This window comes from Podarcis cretensis (genome assembly GCF_951804945.1).
Source record: "Podarcis cretensis genome assembly, chromosome: 13".
NCBI classification, from domain to species: Eukaryota; Metazoa; Chordata; class Lepidosauria; order Squamata; family Lacertidae; genus Podarcis; species Podarcis cretensis.
This window is the reverse complement of record NC_137182.1, coordinates 39,539,279-39,561,836: the sequence shown is the minus strand read 5'-3', so window position 1 is coordinate 39,561,836 and position 22,558 is coordinate 39,539,279. Positions and strand designations below refer to the sequence as shown.

Genomic DNA, 22,558 nt, shown 5'->3' with positions numbered 1-22,558 from the left:
CTGTTGGTGCAGGCCAGGGTTTTCCCAAACTTGGGTCTCCAGCTGTTTTTGGACTACAACTCCCATCATCCTTAGCTAGCAGGACCGGTGGTCAGGGATGATGGGAATTGTAGTCCAAAAACAGCTGGAGACCCAAATTTGGGAAACCCTGGTGTAGACCAAGACCGGGCATAGCTGATAACATAACAAGAGCCCTGCTGGATCAGGCCAATGGCCCATCTAGTCCAGCATCCTGTTCCCCCAGTGGCCAGGCAGGTGTCCCTACTGGAAGTTCCAAAGCAGCTCCTGAACGCAGTTCCCATTCTCTCCACCTGCGGTTTCCAGTAACCGGCACCCAGAGGCTATATTACACTGCCTTTGAATGCGGAGGTGGAACATTAGGGACAAATTCTGGGCTCTGGTTAGGGATGGGGAACATGTGGCCTTCCCAGGCAACGCTGGACTACAACTCCCAGCATCCCTGGCCATCAGCCACGCAGGCTGTGGCTGATGGGAGCTGGAGTCCAGCTGCATTTGGAGAGCCGCACATTCCCCACCAGCGATGAACAGCCTGCTTCGTGTGCTTCTGCGATGGGGGCGTCCTGTTTCCTTGCTTGACTTTCCCCCCATTCTCTCCTCCTTTCGCCCTTCTAGATCGGCTAAAGAAGGAGGAAAAGGGGCGCCAGGAGCTGGAGAAGCTGAAGCGCAAGCTGGACGGGGAGGCAGGGGACCTGCAAGAGCAGGTGGTGGAGCTGCAGCAGCAGCTGGAGGAGCTCCGGCAAGCGCTGGCAAGGAAGGAAGCCGAGCTACAGGCAGCGCTGGCCAGGTAAGTGTGCCGGGCTGGAGGCTCCTGCCTGCTTGGCAGTGGAGGCTGATTCAACAGGGCACTGTCCAGCCAGCCTCACTCTCCCTTCTGCTGGTAAGCAAGGCTGGCTGCAAGTAGCCTCAAGGTGGAACTCTTCTTTCCCATTCGTTGGGATTCTTTTTTGAGGGTATCCAAGAGTCAACAAGGAAAGCAGAAGTGTACAAGAGGGACGTATTGGCTGAAGCGCCCTGCCCTGCAGCCCTAAACAGATGGTTGTTATGGCTTCCTCATAGGGAATTCCTTAGAGCAGGGAATAGGCAGGTATGGGGATCTGCTGGAAGATCTCAGGGTGGCTTTTGCAGCGGATCTCATCAGGGATGCCTGGCTCTTGGTCGTTCAACAAGTAGCAATTCCCTTCCCAATTAGGCTTCTGAAATGAAGGAAAGCTTTGGTGGAAACTATGAATGGACTTTTTTGTGTGTGGAAGGACTTTGATCTCCACTCTGGTACTTGTGACACATTCCTGGGCAGCTGAGATGCACTCAGAGGTGCCCTTGTCTTTTAATTCTAAGCATATGCCTGCCCCTTTTAAAACCCACTGTTTTGCACTTTGCTCCAGCTAGTGGACCTCAAGGGTTCTAGGGTGAAACAAAGCAGATCCCCTGACTTAGGGCAACCTAACCGACCACAGTCATTCCCAAGCATGGCTTAGAAAGCAACTTAAATTTATGAAGTATAGGTACAACCTTGGGTTAGATTCAGGGGAACACAATTGCTCCTCTGTGCCTCTTTGGCATCCTGCAAAGATCTTCCTCTCTTCCCCCTTTGGGTGCCTGCTGCCTGCCACTAGCTTTCCTCCTCCTTGCCCTCCTCCCCACTGCCCCCCTTTCCCTCCGGCCCACCCTCAGCCTGGCCCTCTCGCCCCTCTGACCTTTCCCGCCCGCCTTGCAGGGTGGAGGAGGAGTCTGCGCAGAAGAACGCCGTGCTGAAGTCCCTCCGCGAGCTGCAGGCGCAGCTGGCCGAGCTGCAGGAGGACATGGAGTCGGAGAAGGCGGCCCGCGCCAAAGCCGAGAAGCAGCGGCGGGACCTGGGCGAAGAGCTGGAGGCCCTGAAGACGGAGCTCGAGGATACCTTGGACTCGACGGCCGCGCAGCAGGAGCTACGGTAAGGGCCTGGTGGCAGCCGGCACACCTGCCTGGACCCGGAGGTGGTCGCTCCTGGGGATAAGTACCGTATTTTTCGCTCTATAGGACGCACCGGACCATAGGACGCACCTTGTTTTAGAGGGGGAGAACAAGAAAAAAAAATCTCCCCCTCTCTGCTCAGCGCCCCTTCAGCGAAGTGGCAGGAGAAACGGAGCCCCTTCCATTTCTCCTCCCGCTTGGCTGTAGGGGCGCTGCGCACCTCTCCCTCTCTGCTGAAGCCTGGAGAGTCTTGCTCTCCTGGTTTCAGCGAAAGGAACCTGAAGGGGTTCGCACCAACCCTTCGCGCTCTCCAGGCTTCAGCGAAAGCAAAGCGAAGCCTCCGGAGTGCGGGGGGAGCTCTCCCTCTGCGCTTTGGAGGCTTCGCGTTGCTCTTGCTGAAGCCAAGGAGCCTGCATTCGCTCCATAGGACGCACACACATTTCCCCTTAATTTTTGGAGGCGAAAAAGTGCATCCTATAGAGCGAAAAATACAGTAAACTGACAGGAGGCAGAGATGGCCATTGACTTGGATGGTTTTGAAGGAGAGGGTTGGACAGACCCATGGAGGAGAAGGCTATCCAGTGATTGCTAGCCATAAGGACTGTGTTCTGCTCCACAGCCAGAGGCAGTAATGTGCCTGGAAACCACAGGAGGGGAGAGTGGGCTCTTGTGCTTGGGCCTTGCTTGTGGGATCTGGCCGGCCACTGTGAGAAAAGGATGCTCAACTAGATGAGCTTCTGACCTTGCTCCAGCAAGGCTCTTATATTCTCCCCTACTCCCTTAGTGGTCTCTCCAGGAAAAGCCCGCCTCACCCTGCTAGCCTCACCCTGATCCCATCCTTTCCCTTCCCCTGGCAGGTCGAAGAGGGAGCAAGAAGTAACTGAGCTGAAGAAGACCATTGAGGACGAGGTCAAGGTGCACGAAGCCCAGGTGCTGGAGATGCGCCAGCGGCACACGTCTGCCCTGGAGGAGCTGTCGGAGCAGCTGGAGCAGTCACGCCGGGTATGGGGCTGGGGGGACGTTGCCGGGATGTTTCTGGGGGATTACAGAAAGGCAAGAGGGAGCTGGTAAGAGTGGAGATATGGAGAATCTGTGGGGCCTTCTTGGACTGCAGCAGCTCCCATCATCCATTGGCCATGTCGGCTGGTGATGGAGTTGGAGCCCGACAAGGTGTAGAGGCTGAGAAGCTGGAAGGCTCTGAGAGCCAGAGATCGGGAAGGCCTAAGACCAAGGGTGGCTTGGTTTTCGGAGGCAGAGATGGGTTAGGAGAGGCCAACGGCCCGGAAACAAGGGAGGGTCTGACCCTAGTTATTTATCATTTATTTATCTATTGCATTTATGCCTCATCTTTCCTCCAAGGAGCTCAAGGTGGTATATACATGGTTCTCTTCCTCCCCATTTTATCCCCCCACAAGAAACCCTGTGACTGGCCCAAGGTTCACCCAGGGACCTTCCTGCCTGAGCAGGGATTTGCACCCTGCTCTCCCCTAGGCCCTAGTCCAAACACTCCGACCGCCGCACTACATTGACTCTTCTACGGAGAACACTCAAGCAGAGAGATTTTTAAAGAAGTCATTCGTCCCCCTGAAATAGGTCTGTTCAGTCCTGCAGCCCAGTTTTAAGCACATCCATTTGGTGAGCCCGGCAGGATTCAACTAGCCTTAGTAAGCCTCCTTAAGGATCATGGAGGGGGGAGAGAGTGAGCAGTGCCCCAGAGGCAGGCCCTCGGCAGGTTCTGATGTCTTTTCTCTCCACCCCCCCAGTTCAAAGTTACCCTGGAGAAGACCAAGCAGGCCCTGGAAGGGGAGAACGTGGAGCTGCAGAAGGAGGTGAAGGTCCTGCAGGCAGCCAAGCTGGAGTCGGAGCAGCGGCGCAAGAAGCTGGAAAGCCAAGTCCAGGAGCTGCAGCTGCGGGCCACTGACGGTGAAAGAGTCAAAGCTGAGCTTATGGAGAGGCTGGGGAAGCTGCAGGTGTGTGTGTGTGTGTGTATGTGTAAGTGCACTCTCTGAAGACAACCATCCTTCAAATTGTCTTCTCCTTCCACCCACTCCCAGTCCTCATTTTCCAAATCTTTTTACCCATGTAGCCTCCCAGGCTTATTAAGGCTCTCGCATCTCTATAGCTGTGCTCTGTACCTTGCAGGATTTGTGCCAAGTCAGCCCACAAATTCTATGTTTAGAATTAATTGCACAAGATATTAAGTGCCCCTATAAGTGCCTGCGTAACTCTGCTGAAGATATTGAGATGTTTAGGGGGGAGGGAAGTTGAGTAGCTGCTGGGGGTGGGAGATGGCACCAAGATGGCAAGTAAAAATGGAGGGGGAAGAGTAGGTAACAGCAAGGGGGGCGAGGGAGGCTCCCCATCACCGAAACAGCCTGGCAGCCCAAAATTACACAATGCTATGCCTAGTCGCCAATCTGTTTCCTGAGCCCAACACAGCTTTCATGGTTTATAAAGCTTTACTGTGCATTCACAAGGACTGGAAATAGGCATTTTTAAAATACGTAAAAGAAAGCTGAACTCAGAATTCCACATTGTGCACCAAATTCAGAGTGGGTTACTTGCTTAGTTAGTGGATGCATAGAATACACAACCAGATTATTATTTTTAACTTTTGACTTTTGATAGATGGATGTTTTGATTTCCCTTGATGCATTTGGACTTTTATCTTTGGTATGTGTTTGTGTCTGTCTCTCCCCGTCTGTCTGCTGCCTTCATCTCCTGGAAACAGAACGAACTCGACGGAGTCTCCGGTACCCTTGGAAGTGCAGAGTCCAGGGCGATAAAGCTTGCCAAAGATCTGGCCAGTGTAGAATCCCACCTGCAAGATTCCCAGGTACATGGCAAAACCTGGGGATGCGAGACACAGAGAGGCTGAACCCTGGATGGTAGAGGGTGGTGGTTTGTGCCAGAAGGTGGGAGCAATACTCAGAGGGCAACAACAGTGAATCCCTTGAGGTTTAGGGACAAGGGGAAAGAATGTGTAAAGGGTAAGAAGTGCAGTTTCAGCTTGTAAAATGTTGCTTTATGTCCCAAGCATAGCCGTGAGTTCACAAAGCAATATTGGACAAGTAAGTCACCGTTTCATTTGGCCTCTGTTTTTCTGTTTCTGTAAAAGGGAATGAATGTGTCCTGTCTCACGGGGTGCAGCAAGATGAAAATTTGTAAAGTACCTGCATATTCCACATGCTAAAAGAAAAAGTATTCTCCCTGCTTTCAAATACATTTTATCATTAAATATTAGTGGGCTGTGACAAAAATAGGCTGTAAACAGCTAGGAACCCAATGTATCTACTTGTAAAACAACCTCAAAAAGAAGATCTGCCCGGAACTCTCTTAACGTTAGGAGGGGCAGGCACTAATGAGCATTGCTAGATAGCATGTAACGTCATTTGGGGGCCACGAGTAAGAAGGCCATGCTCCATCCTTTCAGGCTTCTGCCACCTGCCATAGAGGCAGGTCTTGTAATGCGTTAGGGCTTAATTGCCCCTAGTCCCTCTCTTAAGTTCTAGTAGGTGCAGAGAGAACAGTGGGCTGAGAGCTGGGGCACCTGATTTCCTGAGAGGGGAAGAAGAGGAGTAGATCTGGACAGGTTTGGTCTCTTAGCACATGTCCTTTTACCCCACCTCTCAATCGCAGGAACTGCTCCAGGAAGAGACGCGGCAGAAACTGAATCTGAGTTCTCGGGTCCGGCAGCTGGAAGAGGAAAAAGCGGGTCTGCTGGAGCAGCTAGAGGAGGAGGAGGCTGCCAAGGGGAACTTCACCCGCCAGATCCAGAGCTTACAGCAGCAGGTGGGAAGCAGAAGTGGTTGACAGGCAGCCCTTCACCACCATACACACAGTGTGAGCCAAAAGGAAAAATCAGGTGTCATTGGCTCTCGTGGATCCACCAGAGAAGGCACGTCAGACAAGCTTTTGTCTGAAGTCAATGGCTTTCTCTAAGGAGAAATGGAACGATCAAGGCTTCCTTGCCCCCTTTCTCCCCTGTGGATTGAACTGGGGAAATGTATATCCTGGCCCAGTTCTGCCAGATCGCTTTCTTTGGACCTGCACACAAAAGGGAAGAGGGACTTGGTTTCTCTGCCACCTCTTTCCTGGCACCAGGGCTTGGAAAAGTGCCCCTGCAAACGTAGCTAGTTGGTGCTCCAGCCGAGGTGTGAAGTGGAAAGCGAGTTGCTGCTTTGCTCTCTGTGGGGAGAGGCAGCTCAGCTTGCCTTCCCCTTTCAGCCAGAGATTTGCTGGGAAATATGTGAAAAAATTATAACGGGACATGATATCTGGGTAAACACATGCTAATAGAGTTCTTTTTTAAGAAAAGTCATTTTGCACCATCAGCATTTGAAGAAAGGAAGAGAGAGAGCTGATAAGGTCTGGGTGGAACTGGGGCTTTTGCTGCAGAAGCCTCTCATAAACTTGACTTCCAAAGTTCCCAACACCCCTTTGGTTAGCCTGGCGCTGTGTGGACAGTGTGTGACTTCCCCTGTGGCCATTCCGCCAGGTGATGGAGACCAAGAAGAAGCTGGAGGACGATGCTGGGGTAGCCGAAGCAATAGAGGAGGCTCGGCGCCGGGCAGCCAAGGACCTGGAGGCTCTCTCCTTGCGCTACGAGGAGCGGGTCCAGGCCTGCGACAAGCTGGAGAAAGGACGGACCCGGCTGCAGCAGGAGCTGGATGATGTCACCGTCGCCCTTGACCAGCAGCGCCAGGTGGTCTCTGCCCTTGAGAAGAAGCAGAAGAAATTTGACCAGGTGAGGCCTATGTTTCCCCCATCAGGTCTTCCTACCAATTAGTTGTTCTGCAGTTTGCCCCTCAGTCACTGCAGTTGACTATATAATGCTTCCTGACCAGGGAAATAGATGTTACTTTCCCTGCACACAAACACCCCCTGTTCTAATTCTAAAATGGCTTTGTGTACCTGGAAAGCGGTGTCTCAAAAACTACGCCCACGACAAGTCTTTCTTTGGCTCAGAAAAACCGTTAACTTAAACAGGTCTTTCACCCGTGATTTGGAATTATTCCCCTCACAATGGGATCTCTTTATTCCTGTCGTTTTGGATGCCATTTTCCCCCACCTTCCCGTCTTTATCTTAATGATAACCTGCATTCCTGCATATCTCTCTCTCTCTCTCTCTCTCTCTCTCTCTCTCTCTCTCTCTGCTGTGTCTGGCATCCCCAAAAATCCTAAGTTGAACCCAATTCTCTGCTGCCCAGTCAAGGACAGCTTGGTCACTTTACATTGAGGCCTTTTTGGATCATTGACAGATGCTGGCCGAGGAAAAGCTGATCTCTGCCCGCTATGCCGAGGAAAGGGACCGAGCGGAAGCAGACTCCCGGGAGAAGGAGACCAAGGTGCTCTCGCTGAGCCGCGCCCTGGAGGAGGCTCTGGAGACACGGGAGGAGCTGGAGAGGCAGAACAAGCAGCTGCGGGCAGAAATGGACGACCTGGTCAGCTCCAAGGACGACGTCGGCAAGAACGTAAGGGAGCCCGGACACCTGGGTCCACTGGAAGGGGAAGAGGGGGTGACAGTAGGGCAGAAATGTGCCGAGAGGTCTGGCTCTCATTCTCTGAAGAAGGAGGCAGGAAGTAACGTTTTTTTCAGGCTGCCACTTCCTTTAAAACAAATTCTTCCCTCCCCACCCCTCCCTTGCAACAGCAAGACCCACAATTTATTTTTTTTTTAAAAAAATGGAACCTTCAGATTTCTAAGACTCCAGCACAGTCACGAGTTTGGGAAACACTGTGGCATATGGGATGTCATACAAACTTAGGAATACTTTGACAGGAAGCCAGCCTTTCCACTACAATCCCCTCAGTGAGATCACGACACTCCACCCCTTACATTAGGGGTGTGGGACATGTGGCCCTCCACATGTTGGAGGACTCAAACTCTCTGCAGCCCCAACAAGCATGGTCAATAACCAGGGTTGTTGGAAACTGTAGCCCAGTAATGTTTGTAGGGCCACTGGCCTTTCCCGCTCCTCCTGCTTTTTCTCCCCTAACACCCCATCCCACCCCCACTTCTTCCCATCAGGTGCATGAGCTGGAGCGTTCGAAGCGGGCCCTGGAGCAACAGGTGCAGGAAATGCGAGCCCACCTGGAGGAGCTGGAAGACGAGCTTCAGGCCACGGAGGACGGGAAGCTCCGCCTGGAGGTCAACATGCAGGCCCTGAAGGCCCAGCACGAGAGGGAGCTGCAGAACCGCGACGATGCCAACGACGACAAGAAGAAGCTGCTTGGCAAACAGGTGGGGAGGGAGGCTGGGGAGGCTCAGTCCCTGTCAGCCTTTGCCCAAGTGCGCCTAGAACATAAAGTGTCAAGAATAGTGGCGAAAGGGCCCATATTTGCATAAGAGGACCAGTGTGGTGCCACAGTTAGAGGGTGGCAGATGTAGACAGATGGGTGCAAGTCGTAACCTGAATGATCTCTCACAAGGCGGTCGTGAGGCTTCATGGGAGGTGGGTGGGCGAGGTTGGATTAACCATGAAGCAAAAGAAGCATGGGCTTAGGGCATCAACGGCAGGGGGGCACCACATAATTTTTTCCGTTGCCAGATTTTTAACATTCAAGGTCAGCTGAGCGTTCATTTTCTCAGTTGAAGTATGTTAAAAATCCCAACAGAACAGCGACGCAACAATATGGATGCCTTATCTGTGCTAAGCAGAGAGGCAGATGTTTCTCCTCTTGACGTTTTCTTGCTGCTGCATCCCCAGGTGCGGGAGTTGGAGGCTGAACTGGACTCGGAGAGGAAGCAACGGACCCAAGCGCTTGCAGCCCGGAAGAAGCTGGAGCTTGATCTTCAGGAGGCGCTGGCACAGCTGGATGCGGCCAACAAGGGACGGGATGAAGCAGGGAAGCAGCTGCGAAAATTGCAGGTGTGTGTGTGTGTGTGAGAGAGAGAGAGAGAGAGAGAGAGAGAGAGAGAAGGAAGGAAGGAAGGAAGGAAGGAAGGAAGGAAGGAAGGAAGGAAGGGAGGGAGGGAGACACTGCCTCATTTTAATTTTGTAAAAAAATATCCCTACTATATTTTCAAAACTTAATAAAAGACAAGCAACAAAAGCGGCTAACAAATGTTTCTCCACAACCAACCAATGCAGCCAAAACAATGCACATATATAAGAAGGTACATGAAAACTGGTCTGATAAATCTCTCCATGGATAGCTGTTACAAAAATGCAACACCACTATTGCATTGTCTCCCGTATTAGGGGTTTTTGATTATTCCAATCAAACTTTTTAAATAGTAGCTGCTTGTTTAGAGATAGCTGGATGTTGGTGTTTCGCAATAAGCGTACCTCTTGATTCGTGATACACTCGATTCTGGACAGTCACTCTGGCAGAAAAACTGAAATGCCAAGTCCGAGCAGCCAGGGGTAAAACAAACCCCTTATCTTTTTAAGTCATTTTTATATATGCGGCGTGAGGGCCATATGAGATACTCCCTGATTGTATTATTTAGACAGTGCCCTCGATGCACAATCTACACGAATGTACAAAGACAGGATCCTGCTCCTCCCCTTGATGCGCAATCTACATGAACGTACAAAGACAGGATCCTGCTCCAAGGATCTTTCAGTCTAAAAATTCAGCATGCAGGAGATGACTGAGAAATCAGTGGAGGGTGGGATAAAGAGGGGAAGGCTGTGTGACTTATTTCAACAACCCCTCCTTAGGTTTGCCCTACAGGTAGGGTAAGGGTAGCCAACATGAGAGTCCTCTGGATGTTGTTGGACTTGCAACTCCCATCAGCCCTGGGCAGCATGACCAGTGGGCCAGAGGCATTGTGGGCATTGTAGTCCAGCTACAACAAGAAGGGTCATAGCTTCCCCTACAGTAGGGTATGGGACTAGGGCATTGAACATACAGTCACTTGCCTGGGAGGGCGGGTGTAGGTTTGTGTATGTGTGTAATTCCTCAGTCTCCATTATGTTATTGGCATAAGGAGTCAAGCTTCTGCTTCTTAAAGCATCTCTTCCCTCCCAATTCCAGGCCCAGATGAAGGAGCTCTGGCGGGAAGTGGAGGAAGCCCGTGCAGCCCGCGAAGAGATCTTCATTCAGTCCCGCGAGAGCGAAAAGAAGCTGAAGAATTTGGAGGCAGAGTTGCTGCAGCTGCAGGAGGTGAGGGGTGAAGCTCCATGGAGCCTCCTGAAGGAAGTAATAGTGCCACTGTATTCTGCTCTGGCCAGACCTCACCTGGAGTACTGTGTCCAGTTCTGGGCACCACAGTTCAAGAAGGACACTGACAAACTGGAACGTGTCCAGAGGAGGGCAACCAAAATGGTCAAAGGCCTGGAAACGATGCCTTATGAGGAACGGCTAAGGGAGCTGGGCATGTTTAGCCTGGAGAAGAGGAGGTTAAGGGGTGATATGATAGCCATGTTCAAATATATAAAAGGATGTCACATAGAGGAGGGAGAAAGGTTGTTTTCTGCTGCTCCAGAGAAGCAGACACGGAGCAATGGTTCCAAACTACAAGAAAGAAGATTCCACCTAAACATTAGGAAGAACTTCCTGACAGTAAGAGCTGTTCGACAGTGGAATTTGCTGCCAAGGAGTGTGGTGGAGTCTCCTCCTTTGGAGGTCTTTAAGCAGAGGCTTGACAACCATATGTCAGGAGTGCTCTGATGGTGTTTCCTGCTTGGCAGGGGGTTGGACTCGATGGCCCTTGTGGTCTCTTCCAACTCTATGATTCTATGAGTCTATGATTCTATGAACTGGAGAGGCAGCGGTGGTTGGTGGCTGGCAGATCAATTGCGGACACCCTTCCATTTTGCTGCCAGCTTGAGCCCATCTTGAGCCAGTGGAGTGGAGTCCCCAAGGCAGTTGGATCACGCCTTGCAATCCTCCTTCTGGCAACTCCATAGCCAACCCAGTGCCAAACATATTGCTTTGCTTTCCTTTGGACCACATCAATGGGACTGGGGGGTGGGGCTTGTCAACCTCCATATACAATGCCTAGGCTTGCCGTCCTGCAAATGCGGCAAAAACAATGTGGGAGGCAGCAGTTAGGAGTTAGAAACTCAATATGATGGGTGTAAGGAGAGATCATCGTGTCTCACTGGTCAGCTACTGCCCGCTTTAAGCCAGGCAAACCCCGGTCAATAAACTGCTGACCCGCCAATGTCCGCCTGCTTCAATGGGGTTTGGACAAGCACTCAGCAAGCAGGCCGAACTTCTGCTCCAAGTCGATAGGTCTCTACAGCCACAGCTGTAGTTTGACTTCAGCCAACAGGTTGACCCCCAAAAGCGCACTCCTTTATTGTCTCCCGAGACGGACGGATGCTAACCAAACCAATGTAGTAGACAGGGGGTTGAAAGTAGGACACCTGAGACCTGGATTCAAATCCTCCCCAGCCATGTAGCTCACTGAATGACATTGGGCAAGTCATCTCTCTTGTCAATGTGACCTACATCACATCTCTCTCATATGCACACATTTATAGTTGCAAGGGCTCTTAAACTGATAAAAGTGCCAGGAGTGTCGGCAAAGAATGGCTGCCATTCCTCTGTACCAGTGAGAACATACGTGTATGTGTGTCTTTCTATATGGATCTATTCAACACACACACACACACACACACACACACACACACACACACACAGAGCTTGAGCCTATTCCAGGCGAATGGGAATAATAATAATAATAATAATAATAATAATAATTATTATTATTATTATTATTATTATTTATTATTTATACCCCGCCCATCTGGCTGGGTTTCCCCAGCCACTCTGGGCGGCTTCCAACAAAATATTAAAATACAATAGTGTGTCAAACATTAAGAGCTTCCTTAAACAGGGCTGCCTTCAGATGTCTTCTAAAAGTATGAAATGCTGCTGCTGTTTTTTAATCAGTGGATAATGGGAAGGATACCCTCTTTCCTGTTTTGACCTGTTCCTCCCTATCGCCATCCAGCCTGCCTTCTGCTGACCTTTTCCCATCACTTGCAGGAACTGGCAGCGTCAGAGCGAGCCAAGAGGCAGGCGCAACAGGAGCGGGACGACCTGGCGGATGAGCTGGCCAATGGGAACAGCGGCAAGTGAGTGGGGAAGCCCATTTCCCATGCTCCTTTGATTCCATTGAGCATGCACAACGGATGACGGTGTTTTGTGTGAATGGAGTTTTTTTGCCCAAGGGACTGCTTAGTTAAGGCACTTAATCTGCTCAGCAAGCAGCCAGTGTGAACACAAAATGGTTAGCTTTCAAACGTTGCTCTAGGGGTAATTAATCTGGATCAGGGTTGCCTCTTCTAGGCTTGCCTTTTAATCTGGAATTGGCATGGTTTGTTCATTCGCTTTGTACAGAGAATCCAGATGACATGGGGGTTTTTTTTGGGGGGGGGGTGTTCTGTGTTGTACTCATGTCCTTTATTTTCAGACGTGACCTGTTGTGGGTTTTTTAAACGTCAAAATGCAGTGGTAGCGACACGTCCAGTGTAGATAAGCAAAATATTACTGAGGTTTTCCAGGGCTAGTGTGCCAAAGCTGCCTTTCAAGAAGGGACCTCAATAAGCAGGTTCCCCTTTTTTCCGTTTTTAAGTAAAACAGCACTGTTTTTTATAAAATGGAGGCGGGGAGCAAGGAGCGGACATTAGTTATTGAAGACTTCCCCCCTGCCCAGAGGAAGGAACTAAGAATCAATTAAGGGGTTGTTCATCAGGTAACGCTGCTGCCGCCATGTTGAACAGGAAGTGATTAGAGGCTGAAGCCCATTTTAATTTTGCTTCCACCCGATTGCAGAAAAGCAGTATCTCAGTGGTGCTAAAGGCTCTAGACTAAATGGTGGGATGTTCCTTGGATGGGCTTCCTCCAGAGATTTTTCTCTGATCAACTGCTGTACCACGGCCCTCACCCCCAAAATTATGCCCCCTCAGGTCTGCTCTCATGGATGAAAAGCGCCACCTCGAGGCCAGGATCGGTCAGCTGGAGGAAGAGCTGGATGAGGAGCAGAGCAATATGGAGCTCATGAACGACCGATACCGCAAGCTCAGCATGCAGGTAAGTTCCCCCACCCTTTTCGGAGCAGGCCCTCTTACGGCATGCGCTCCCTGGCCCTGTGGCTCTGAAACCTCTTCCACACACACACACACACACACACACACACACACACCCTATCTCCCGTGTCTTCTCTGCAGGTGGAAACGCTCACCACAGAGCTGGCAGCGGAGCGCAGCTTCTCGCAGAAGGCCGAGAACGCCCGGCAGCAGCTGGAGCGCCAGAACAAAGACCTGAGGGCCAAGCTGGGAGAGATGGACTCCTCTGTCAAGTCGAAGTACAAGATGGCCATCGCAACCCTGGAGTCCAAGGTGGCCCAGTTGGAGGAGCAGTTGGAGCAGGAGTCCAGGTAGAGCCCTGGGATCCAAGGTGGCAAATACACCCACACAAATACCCCACATCCAGTGCTTTGAGCTGGTGTGGTACTGAGTGGCTAGAGCGCTGGACATAGTGCAAAATGAGACTAGGAGCCTGTATGCTCCCCGCCCCTTATGACAAACAGCTTTATATTGAACATATTTATTGTTCATTTATTTATTACATTTATATACCACCTTTATATACTCTCCAGGGATGCGTGTGGTGCTGTGGGTTAAACCACAGAGCCTAGGGCTTGCTGATCAGAAGGTCAGTGGTTCGAATCCCTGTGATGGGGTGAGCTCCCGTTGCTCGGTCCCAGCTCCTGCCAACATAGCAGTTCAAAAGCACGTCAAAGTGCAAGTAGATAAATAGGTATCACTCCAGGTGGGAAGGTAAACAGCGTTTCCGTGCGCTGCTCTGGTTCGCCAGAAGTGGCTTAGTCATGCTGGCCACATGACCCGGAAGCTGTACGCTGGCTTCCTTCGGCCAATAAAGCGACATGAGCGCCGCAACCCCAGAGTCGGCCACGACTGGACCTAATGGTCAGGGGTTCCTTTACCTTTTTATATACTCTCCAGGTGGTGTACATGGTTCTCCCCTCCTCATTTCATCCCCACAACAACCCTGTGGGGTGGGTTAGCCTAAGAGGCAGCGGGCTTCATGGAGGATTCGAACCCTGGTTTCCCAGGTCCTAGTCCGGTGCTCTTTTAACTGTTACAAAAGACTGACACTAAATAGATTTAGGCTGGATAAACAGCACGAAAGGGGGTGTTTTAAACTCCCCCTTTGTTCAGCACCTCTCCTGCAGTTCCATTGAATGACAAACAAGACAAAAAAAACGAGTGGGACATCTCCTGGTGTCTCTTCTAACGTGGCCTACATTGATGTGTCCCGGGTTCAAATCTCTGCCCGACTGCAAAGCTTGCCAAGTCAGCTAATGTGGCTCGGCTTAATCTCCCTCAAGGGTTGCTGTAAGGATAAGGTTGGGGGAACACCACATATAGCACCACCTTGACCTCTTTGGAAGAAGGACGGAATAAAAGTGTAGTGTTAATATACACATGAAATGTATCGTGCATATATACTGCTCCCACATGGGCTTCCAGTATTCTCCCACCTAGTTTACTGATTAAATTTCACCTTGCTTATTTCTAGGGATGGGGCAACATCAGAGGTTCCCAGGCCATTAATTAGGGCTCTCCTCCACATTTTCCATTAAAAAAATAATAATTCTATGATTTGCACAAACTGCATATCTTTCTCTATCTTGCTAGCTATGTTGCAGGGAGAGCTATGGGGAAAACTCTTATAGTGAAGACTAGGACCATGAGTGAATTTGCAGAGGGAATGGACAAATAAACATTAAGAATTAATTTCTACAAAATAGAGGGGGCCACTTTAAGCATGCTTATCAAAAAGTATGAGCAGACGTTGACATGTAGAACAGCCCTAAGGAACGTGTCATCATATCTAATCTCCCCTGGAATGGATACAGCTGGAAAAATAGCCTAACCTATATAAAGGCACCCCAGCTTCCCCCTAAGCAATGCTGGGTCCAGGAACATCCCCAGACTAAATAATCTTTCCCACCCACACCCACCCTGATTCCTTCCTATATTTTCTGGGGTTTTTTAGGGAGAGGATTCTATCAGGGAAACTTGTGCGGAGGGCAGAGAAGAAACTCAAGGAGGTGATTCTGCAAGTGGATGAAGAGAGGAGGAACGCAGATCAGTACAAAGATCAGGTATGGCCAAGATGTCTGTGTTCCCCACCCACCCCACATTTTGAGCCCTGGGGCATATTTTCAGTGCTTGGGACTCATCTATCGGAAATGTTGAAGAAATAGTCAACAAAACCTCTGAGCATGTGCAAAACACCTGCCCTCACCATTTATAAGTTTTCCAGGGCAAGGCTTGCAACTTCAGGGCACGCTTGAACCCTGCCATCTTTTTCCTTGATGCTACATTTTCAGGCTGTTCTGCACGGACCTATTTTTCAGATGCATACTGTTTTATTTATCTTTTTAGCCTTTGTTTTTCTTTTTTCAATCCTCCTTCCTTTGAAGGCTAAAAAAAATAGTTCCCTAAAAATAAACAAATATTTAGAAATTAGGCAGCCACACAGTATTTAAAACACTTCCCCCCACGTCCTGCATCTTGACCTCAGTGACTTCTTTTGCTTAAGTCAGAAAAATGGGCAGGTGAGATGGTGGCCATATTGAACTTAACGCACGTCAAGCTGCCTGGAAGATTTGCATGCCTTGGGGATCCAGTTTTCTGCTCACCTTAGACCTCTCTCTCTCTCTCTCTCTCTCCCTCTCTCTTTTCTGGCAGGTTGAAAAGAGCCACCTGCGGCTAAAACAACTCAAGCGGCAGCTCGAAGAAGCAGAAGAGGAGGCCTCACGGGCCAACGCCAGCCGCCGCCGCATGCAGCGCGAACTCGAGGACGTCACCGAGTCAGCCGAGTCCATGAATCGCGAGGTGACCAGCCTGCGGAATCGTCTCAGGTGAGCAGGGTGGCTGAGCGGGGGCTTGGCCTGGGTGCAGGACGCTTCTTCAAGATTCAGACCCTCCGCCATATGCCTTGTGACTAGTTCCTAGCCCTAGGAACGGAGGAGGCCTTAGACCAATGGCCCATCTTGCTCATCATTGCCTTCACTGCTGGCTGTGTCTCTCCACGTTTTCAGGCCATTGGAATGTCCGGGATTGAATTTGAGACCTTCTGCCTGCAAGGCAGATGCTCTGATCCCAATATAGGGCCCTTGACATAGCTAGTTGAGAGTAGATTGCCCTGCCTTGTATGTCCCCCATGTCTTCCTGTCCCCACATACCCTTAGATGCTCCCCTTTTTGTCTCTTTCTCTTTTGCTCTTCTCATATCTCCGTAATCCCTAGACCTGGATTAAACATGATGCTCAATATGCTACAGAATATAGCTTCAGGTAGGCTTGCCACATTTCAGAAAGTGGAATTTGCCCAAAAAACTACACTACCGACACAGGCTACCATATGTCTGGATTTTCCCCAGACATTTCAGCAATTTTCGCCCGGATGCTGTTTGCGAGGGCTGAATACCAGCTATGCCTGGGAAATTCCAGGCGTATGGCAGCCCTGGCTTCCGGTAAATGTTTATCACAGTCATGACCACAGAGAGACAAAATGGCTAGAGTGGCACTCACACAGCCTGGGAAAATGAGAAGCTGCTGTTGGCCACAGTTGTCTCCGTGGGGTTGCCCAGTGCATCGTTCCATCCCTTGGCATCTCAGCCGAGGTTGCCTTGGAAATTAGAGGAGAAAACTGATGCAGAAAGTCTCCCCTACACACCCACACAAAACGGATCCACACTGGATAACTAGAACCTTTAGAATATGCCTGCACTAGAAAAACATGCAGTTGTTTTAAATGGTTCCGGCCTGACTCGCTCCTTCTGCTGCTCCCTGGCACAAGGGGTGGGGAACTGGAGCCTGGATCTTTGATTTCCTGTAGGCCAGATTTTATACTTGTTTTAAATAATGTTAAATCGATTAGTTGAAATCATTTTTCTGCTTTGCAGAGACAGCCCAGGTTTTAGTACCACCTCTCTTCCACGGGGGCGGGCAGGATGGGGGACGACGACTCAGAACTCTATTTCAAGGCAGCGGTAGATAAGAGAACCTGGAAGCTACAGTTTTGAAGCCTTCGCTCCCCAATATCTCTTAGCATTTTCAGCCACCTCGAAACAGTTCTGTTTCCAAGCACAAATCCCAATTAGCCCCCGGTTCTTCAGCCCGGGAACCTAGGGAACCCAACTTGCTTCCCCATCCTGTTTATACTTTTTCCTGACTTTCCCGTCTCTTTCCATGTGGAGTTCTTTCCAGATCATCCGTTCATGCTTGCACCTCTCTCTCTCTCTCTTCTTTGTCTCTGTTTACATCCCATCTTTTTCTCGGCCCAACAGCAAGTTAGAACGCCGGCAGCGGAAGTACGTTCTCACTCCCCTGTTGTTCTGCATGTGTGTGCTGTGCAGTTTCGGAGAGTGTGTGTGTGCCCACGCACGTGCAGTTGCCGCACAGAATCTCCTGGCTTCCCCCCTCCTGGTTAAGGGCTGGAACAGATTTGTCATGGGAGATCCGCATTCTGATTTCCTCCCTTCTGCTGTGCACACACCACGTGACTCCCCACCTCCAAAGAATCCTGGGAACTGTAGGGTTTTTTTTGTTTTTATTTTAAAGGACTGCTGGGAATTGTAGCTCGTCTGAGAGCAAACTAGAGTTCCCAGGATTTGTTGTGGGAAAGCAATGTGCTTTAAATGTGCAGTGTGCATCCTACTCGACATTCTGACCACTACACTGTGATTTTTGTGCGTGGTGATGTGGCCATAACTGCCTTTTTGCCCATCCCTCCAGCAATACCTAATAGCATGTTGTGAGCAGGAAAAGGGGGGCTGTAAAACAGGGGAGAGCTGAGCACCAGCTCTTTCATTGTTGGGAGATCTGACCCTGGATTTTGCCCTGCCGTGCCTGTTTCTGCCCTGCTGGCTGCTATAGAGAGGAGAGCAGGAGTGCTTTCTGACATCCCTGGCAACTTTTGACTCTCAGTTAAGGGAGCGCTTTTAGCTGGAGGGGGTGTGGGCAGGGGAGTGCTTCTACTGTGAAGGGGCTTGCTATGGACGTGAGCTTCCAGCTGCCCCCGTCCCAGGAAGAGGGGGACAGGAAAAAGCCCTCAGTAAGGCTGGTGCTTCTCTCTTCTCTGTAGGCAAGGTGTGCTTGTTGTAACCTCGGTAGGCTCACTTTTTCTATCCAAAGAGCTTCCAGCTACCCAGCATGATGTAGGTGAGAGAGAGCAGACCCTGCGGGTGCTTTCTCCCCAAGCAATAGCTGCTTCTCTCTTGGCAAACCTACCATCATCCACATGATTTCCAAATCAAAAGAGGCAAAACAAAAGGGGAGGGGTAGAATCCAGAATTAGACGGTCCATTTAGAAATGCCCCAGATAGTTTGGAGAAGGTGGGAACTTAGGGTTGCCCTTGCAGTGATGTCCTGGGCAGCATTTAGCAGGTGACGCTGATGCCAGTAGATAATTCAGAAAGCCTCTTGGCAGAATGCAAGCACAGTTGCGCTTGCCTAAAAGGGAAGTACCGCCGTTTCTTAGCAAGGACGCTCTGGGGATGCGGGCAGTGGTGAAACGGATGCCCTGTCCCTTGCATCTCTGTGGTGCAAGCTCAGCATGGACCATTCCAAGTGGCAGCTTTGGCACAGATTTCAGTGGGGCAATCGGGGGGGCATTGGGAGTGAGTGCACTAGGCAAGGAGCTTGCCACTTCTGCAGGCTCCAGCAAAATAAACAGGGGTCAGAAGAGGCTTCCGGTTGCTGGAAGGCCACTCTGCAGTGTGGCTGTAGAAATGTTTGCTGGAGGGAGACGCTTGAGTTGCGCCAGAACAGGAATAGGGGGCAGTGGCCCTCCTTATGTTGTTTGGGCTGCAGCTCCCATCATCCCTGACCATTGGCCATGCCGGCTGGGCCTGGTGGTGCTTGGCAGCCCAATAACCCCTCCCAATGCCTGTGCTAGGGGCATTTGCCAATCCCAGCTTAGGGAGTCGAGTACCTGGGAGCATGGCTAGCTTTTGTGGGGAGGGGGTGGGAATTGATACTCAAATGCCCGCTGCGGTGCCAGTACGGATTCCCTTTTCCCTCTTCATCGCAGACGTACCCCTCTGAGCTTCACCACCCGAACCGTGCGGCAGGTGTTCCGCCTGGACGGCGTCTCAGACGAGGAGACCGAAGACCCGGAGAGCGACTCTCCATCTGCAAACCACCAGCCTCCTATGCCCCTGACACCCTCTCAGGGGCAGCAGCCGGCCCCCCCTGCGGAGCCAGCCCAGACTGAATGAGGCAGGGATGTCAGACCCCAGGGGTTGGGGGGTGGATCGCAAGACCAGGGGCGGGGAGTAGGAACCCCAACCTTGCTACACTGTCATGTATACAAAAAAAGAAAGAAAAAGGAACCCCCTCCCTACACTTGCCCCCACCCTCCGGCTTCTCTTTCAAGGGTCTCCCAGCTCTCCTATCAGGCTGCACTTTAATATCAACCACCCCTGAGGGGTGGGAAATCTGGGAGGAGGGAGGTTCAGGGGTCAGGATTTTAACTATATCCCTTTAAAAAGAAAAAGGAAAATCCAACTCTCAAATAGCCATTGCTTCTCCGGCACCTTCTCTCCCTCCCCCATCCAAAACCCTTCTTTCTCTCCTCTCCTCCCAGCTCCAGTACGGATATATATATAAAGAACTCCTTGCCCACTACTAAGGAAAAATATACATATCAAAGTTCGGGCATCGAAGTGGCAAATTTACACAGACTGGGGTGGGGAAGGGATGGCTCTATGCAGCCCTGCTTCTCGGGGTTCATGCAGCGATTGATCCCCTTGCCTGGCACCCGAATGCACCCAAGCCCCGGATGGAGACAGCTGCTTTCTCGCAGGGAGACCCTTTGCTCTCAGCGCTGAGGGGCAGCTGTGTCGGGTGTGGGGGGCCTTCTGCTCCCTTTGGTTCCAGCCACTCCATCTCGTCTCCTTGCCTTCCCGTTCCCCTTCTTCCCGGGGGGGGGTGATGGGGGAGCTGTAGGAGTGAGTCCTTGGGATGCCTTCACATGAAGGATACATGTGGAGAATTTTTTTATCATCTCTGGAAGGCGGCTTCCCTCCAGCACACCTTAGCCTGCTGGAGTTACTCTCTGGACCTCCCACCTGCCTTTCACACCTGCCCAGACTGTGGGCAGAGGAAGATGCGGAATGAACTGGAAACCATTCATCTCAGCCTGCCTTCTCTCGTTTTTTGGACTGGGATCTGGATCTCGCCCTCTCTGCATATCGTTGTCAGCAGCCAAGAGCACTTTGATCTCCTCCTCCTCCTCTTCTCTTGCCACCATCCCTAAACCTGCTGTGGTGGTGGGTTGCGTGAGGAAGCCAGGATTTGCAAACCCTGTAGATTCAATAGCAACGACAGGCCACAAGCTGGCCAGTTTCATCTTGCCTGATTGCACATGTGTGTGGAATTCTGCTATGTATCGTGCACAGAATTTGAGTTCTAGGGACTCTCTGTATTCCTTTTTTTTTTTTTTTTTTGTCTTCCTCCAATCCAATAGAGGGGAAAAGAACAAGCCAAGTTGCTGGTCCTTTTGAGCTGTAGATATAGATTCAAAAACTTCCAGATGAACGTCTGCAGAAACCTCTGGTGTTCAGAGGCGGCTGCATCTGTGCCCTCTTAGCTACTTGCCAGCCTTTGCTTTTGCACCTGATCATTCTTCCTATTCCTGTGTGGCTCCTTACCAGAATTCAAGTTCTGCTAAAAAAAAAAAAAAAAGACCCCAGAAGCTTAAGGCAGGCAGTTGAGTTAACAATGCAAAATATGCCTACAATGCAGAAATCATATTGATTTACTGAAGGGATTTGAACTCTGGTGCAGAAGCTGTGGGTTAGCACAAAGAACGAAGAAAGTGCTAACAGTAATAAGCAGCTGCTTCCAAACTGTCCTTGTTCCTCTTTTGCTGAAACACCAGGATATGCTTTTGGTATTTGGGGGGAGGGGGGTGATCTTCCCCCAAATCCTACTGGGTGCGTCTGTGAGCCTGGGTTCACAAGCAGCTTCATTGCTTGCAATGAATTCTGATCCTCTCTCACCTTCACCTGTTTTAGGAGCAACAACTTTGCTTTTCTCTCTCAAAGTCTTGGCACTGCTTATCACCACTATGCAGGGCCAGTTCATACACAGCCATGCCTGAAAACTGCACGAGTGCTGGTTGCCACGGTTGCAAATCTAGGAGTTTCAACTGCTTCCATGTATGAACATAGCGTGTGAAGCAGTCCTTATCTCAAGGTGCAACAGGCGAGCTAAGAGTCCCTAATTATCCAGGGGCTCTTTTCTTTTTTTGCTCACTTTGGTTTCTGATTTTAATTCCTTAACAATGGTGCACAAAGGAGCTCCTCCCCTTATTCAGTTGGGCAAGGCTCTGACAATGAGCTGTCTTTTGTTGAGAATGTGCAACCCAATTCTATGCATGTTTACTCAGAAGCAAGGCCCACTATGTTCAAGGGGGCTTACTCCCAGGTAAGTGCCCGTAGGGTTTCAAGCTTGGTAATATAAAGCACTTTTAAGTATATGCAAAGGGTTTTACATTTGGGCGCTATAACCTTCCAGCAGATTGACTTCACCCCCAAAGGTGTTCTCCTCCATCGTCTCCTGAGGCAGACGGATGCCAACAATTTACATCCATTACTTTGGAATAGATCCATTGTGCACCTTATATAAGCTAACAGCAGATGGGCAGAGTGAGACCAAAAAATAATAATACAGCTTGTTCCTGCACCTAAGACGTGTGGAGAACCTTTAGTATCCTCCAGATGTTGATATACTACGTTTCCCATCATTCCTGGAAGTTGTACTTAAGCAACATCTGGAGGGGAGGGCAAAGGTTCCCCATGCCTGCCTTGTTAAGGAGTTCAAAACGAAGGGTTTGCAAATCCTAGCTTGGACTCAAAATATAAACATCCACTTGTGCCTGGTCCTAAGGCTCCAGGAACTGGCACTGGGGGTGGGGTGGGGTCTGTCTTTCTAAATATATATATATTTGAATAATTATTATTTTTTTTGCATGGTGGTTTCTTGTCTTAATTTGTTCTAATTCTGTATTACTATTATTATTTGTTTCTAACAAAAGCATTTTATTCCAAGCGACTTGATTTTGTTTTTTCTCAAACCCAGGGGGTTTGCATTTTTTTTTTAATCTTTTTGTCCCCCCCCCCTTCTCCCCACCCTACCATTGCTGACTTGGATCTGTTTGGAGTTTCTTATCCTGTTGTAAGGGCCATAGCAATTATCCTGCTCCTTTTTTTGTTAAAAAAAAAAAAGAAAGAGAAAAAAAAGAATACTTTTTAAGAAAAAGTATGTCTTCTATTAAAAGCTCATCTCGAATTGCCAGTCTTCTGTGTGAAATATTATTTGTTTTTGTTAATGGATTGTTGGTTGGGGGGGCACGTTGATGCCATGCTGCTACATATTGTCAAAGATCTTGCCTGCAAGGCTGGAATTCTGGAGCTGTGTATTTCTGGGGGTAACTTTCAACTGTGCAAATACAGTCAGCTGCCCATTCCTGCAGAGTCTGGGTTGCCAGACAGCCAAGCCTGGCAGCAGGGGTGGGGAAGTGGTAATTGTGGTGTGTTTTTGTACAGCAGGTCAGATTATCTAGTCTTTTGGCATCTCTCCAGGG

At 50.2% G+C, this 22,558-nt stretch overlaps 1 protein-coding gene across 2 annotated transcripts in view; it reads left to right on the top strand.

Annotated features, from left to right (window-relative positions):
• Positions 1–22,269, top strand: part of LOC307201733 (uncharacterized protein) — a 65,720-nt gene extending 43,451 nt beyond the window's left edge. For both annotated transcript variants that reach the window (XM_079951075.1, XM_079951074.1), the window contains 18 exons: positions 634–805; positions 1,736–1,948; positions 2,826–2,970; positions 3,732–3,938; positions 4,700–4,804; positions 5,608–5,760; positions 6,467–6,715; positions 7,230–7,442; positions 8,000–8,212; positions 8,679–8,840; positions 9,955–10,083; positions 11,917–12,005; positions 12,840–12,963; positions 13,101–13,309; positions 14,956–15,064; positions 15,654–15,826; positions 17,256–17,279; positions 19,001–22,269. In XM_079951075.1, coding sequence (XP_079807201.1) covers positions 634–805; positions 1,736–1,948; positions 2,826–2,970; positions 3,732–3,938; positions 4,700–4,804; positions 5,608–5,760; positions 6,467–6,715; positions 7,230–7,442; positions 8,000–8,212; positions 8,679–8,840; positions 9,955–10,083; positions 11,917–12,005; positions 12,840–12,963; positions 13,101–13,309; positions 14,956–15,064; positions 15,654–15,826; positions 17,256–17,279; positions 19,001–19,187 — 2,876 coding nt within the window. In that variant the 3' untranslated portion in view covers positions 19,188–22,269. The remainder of the gene's footprint in view (positions 1–633; positions 806–1,735; positions 1,949–2,825; positions 2,971–3,731; positions 3,939–4,699; positions 4,805–5,607; positions 5,761–6,466; positions 6,716–7,229; positions 7,443–7,999; positions 8,213–8,678; positions 8,841–9,954; positions 10,084–11,916; positions 12,006–12,839; positions 12,964–13,100; positions 13,310–14,955; positions 15,065–15,653; positions 15,827–17,255; positions 17,280–19,000) is intronic.
• The last annotated feature ends 289 nt before the right edge of the window (positions 22,270–22,558 follow it).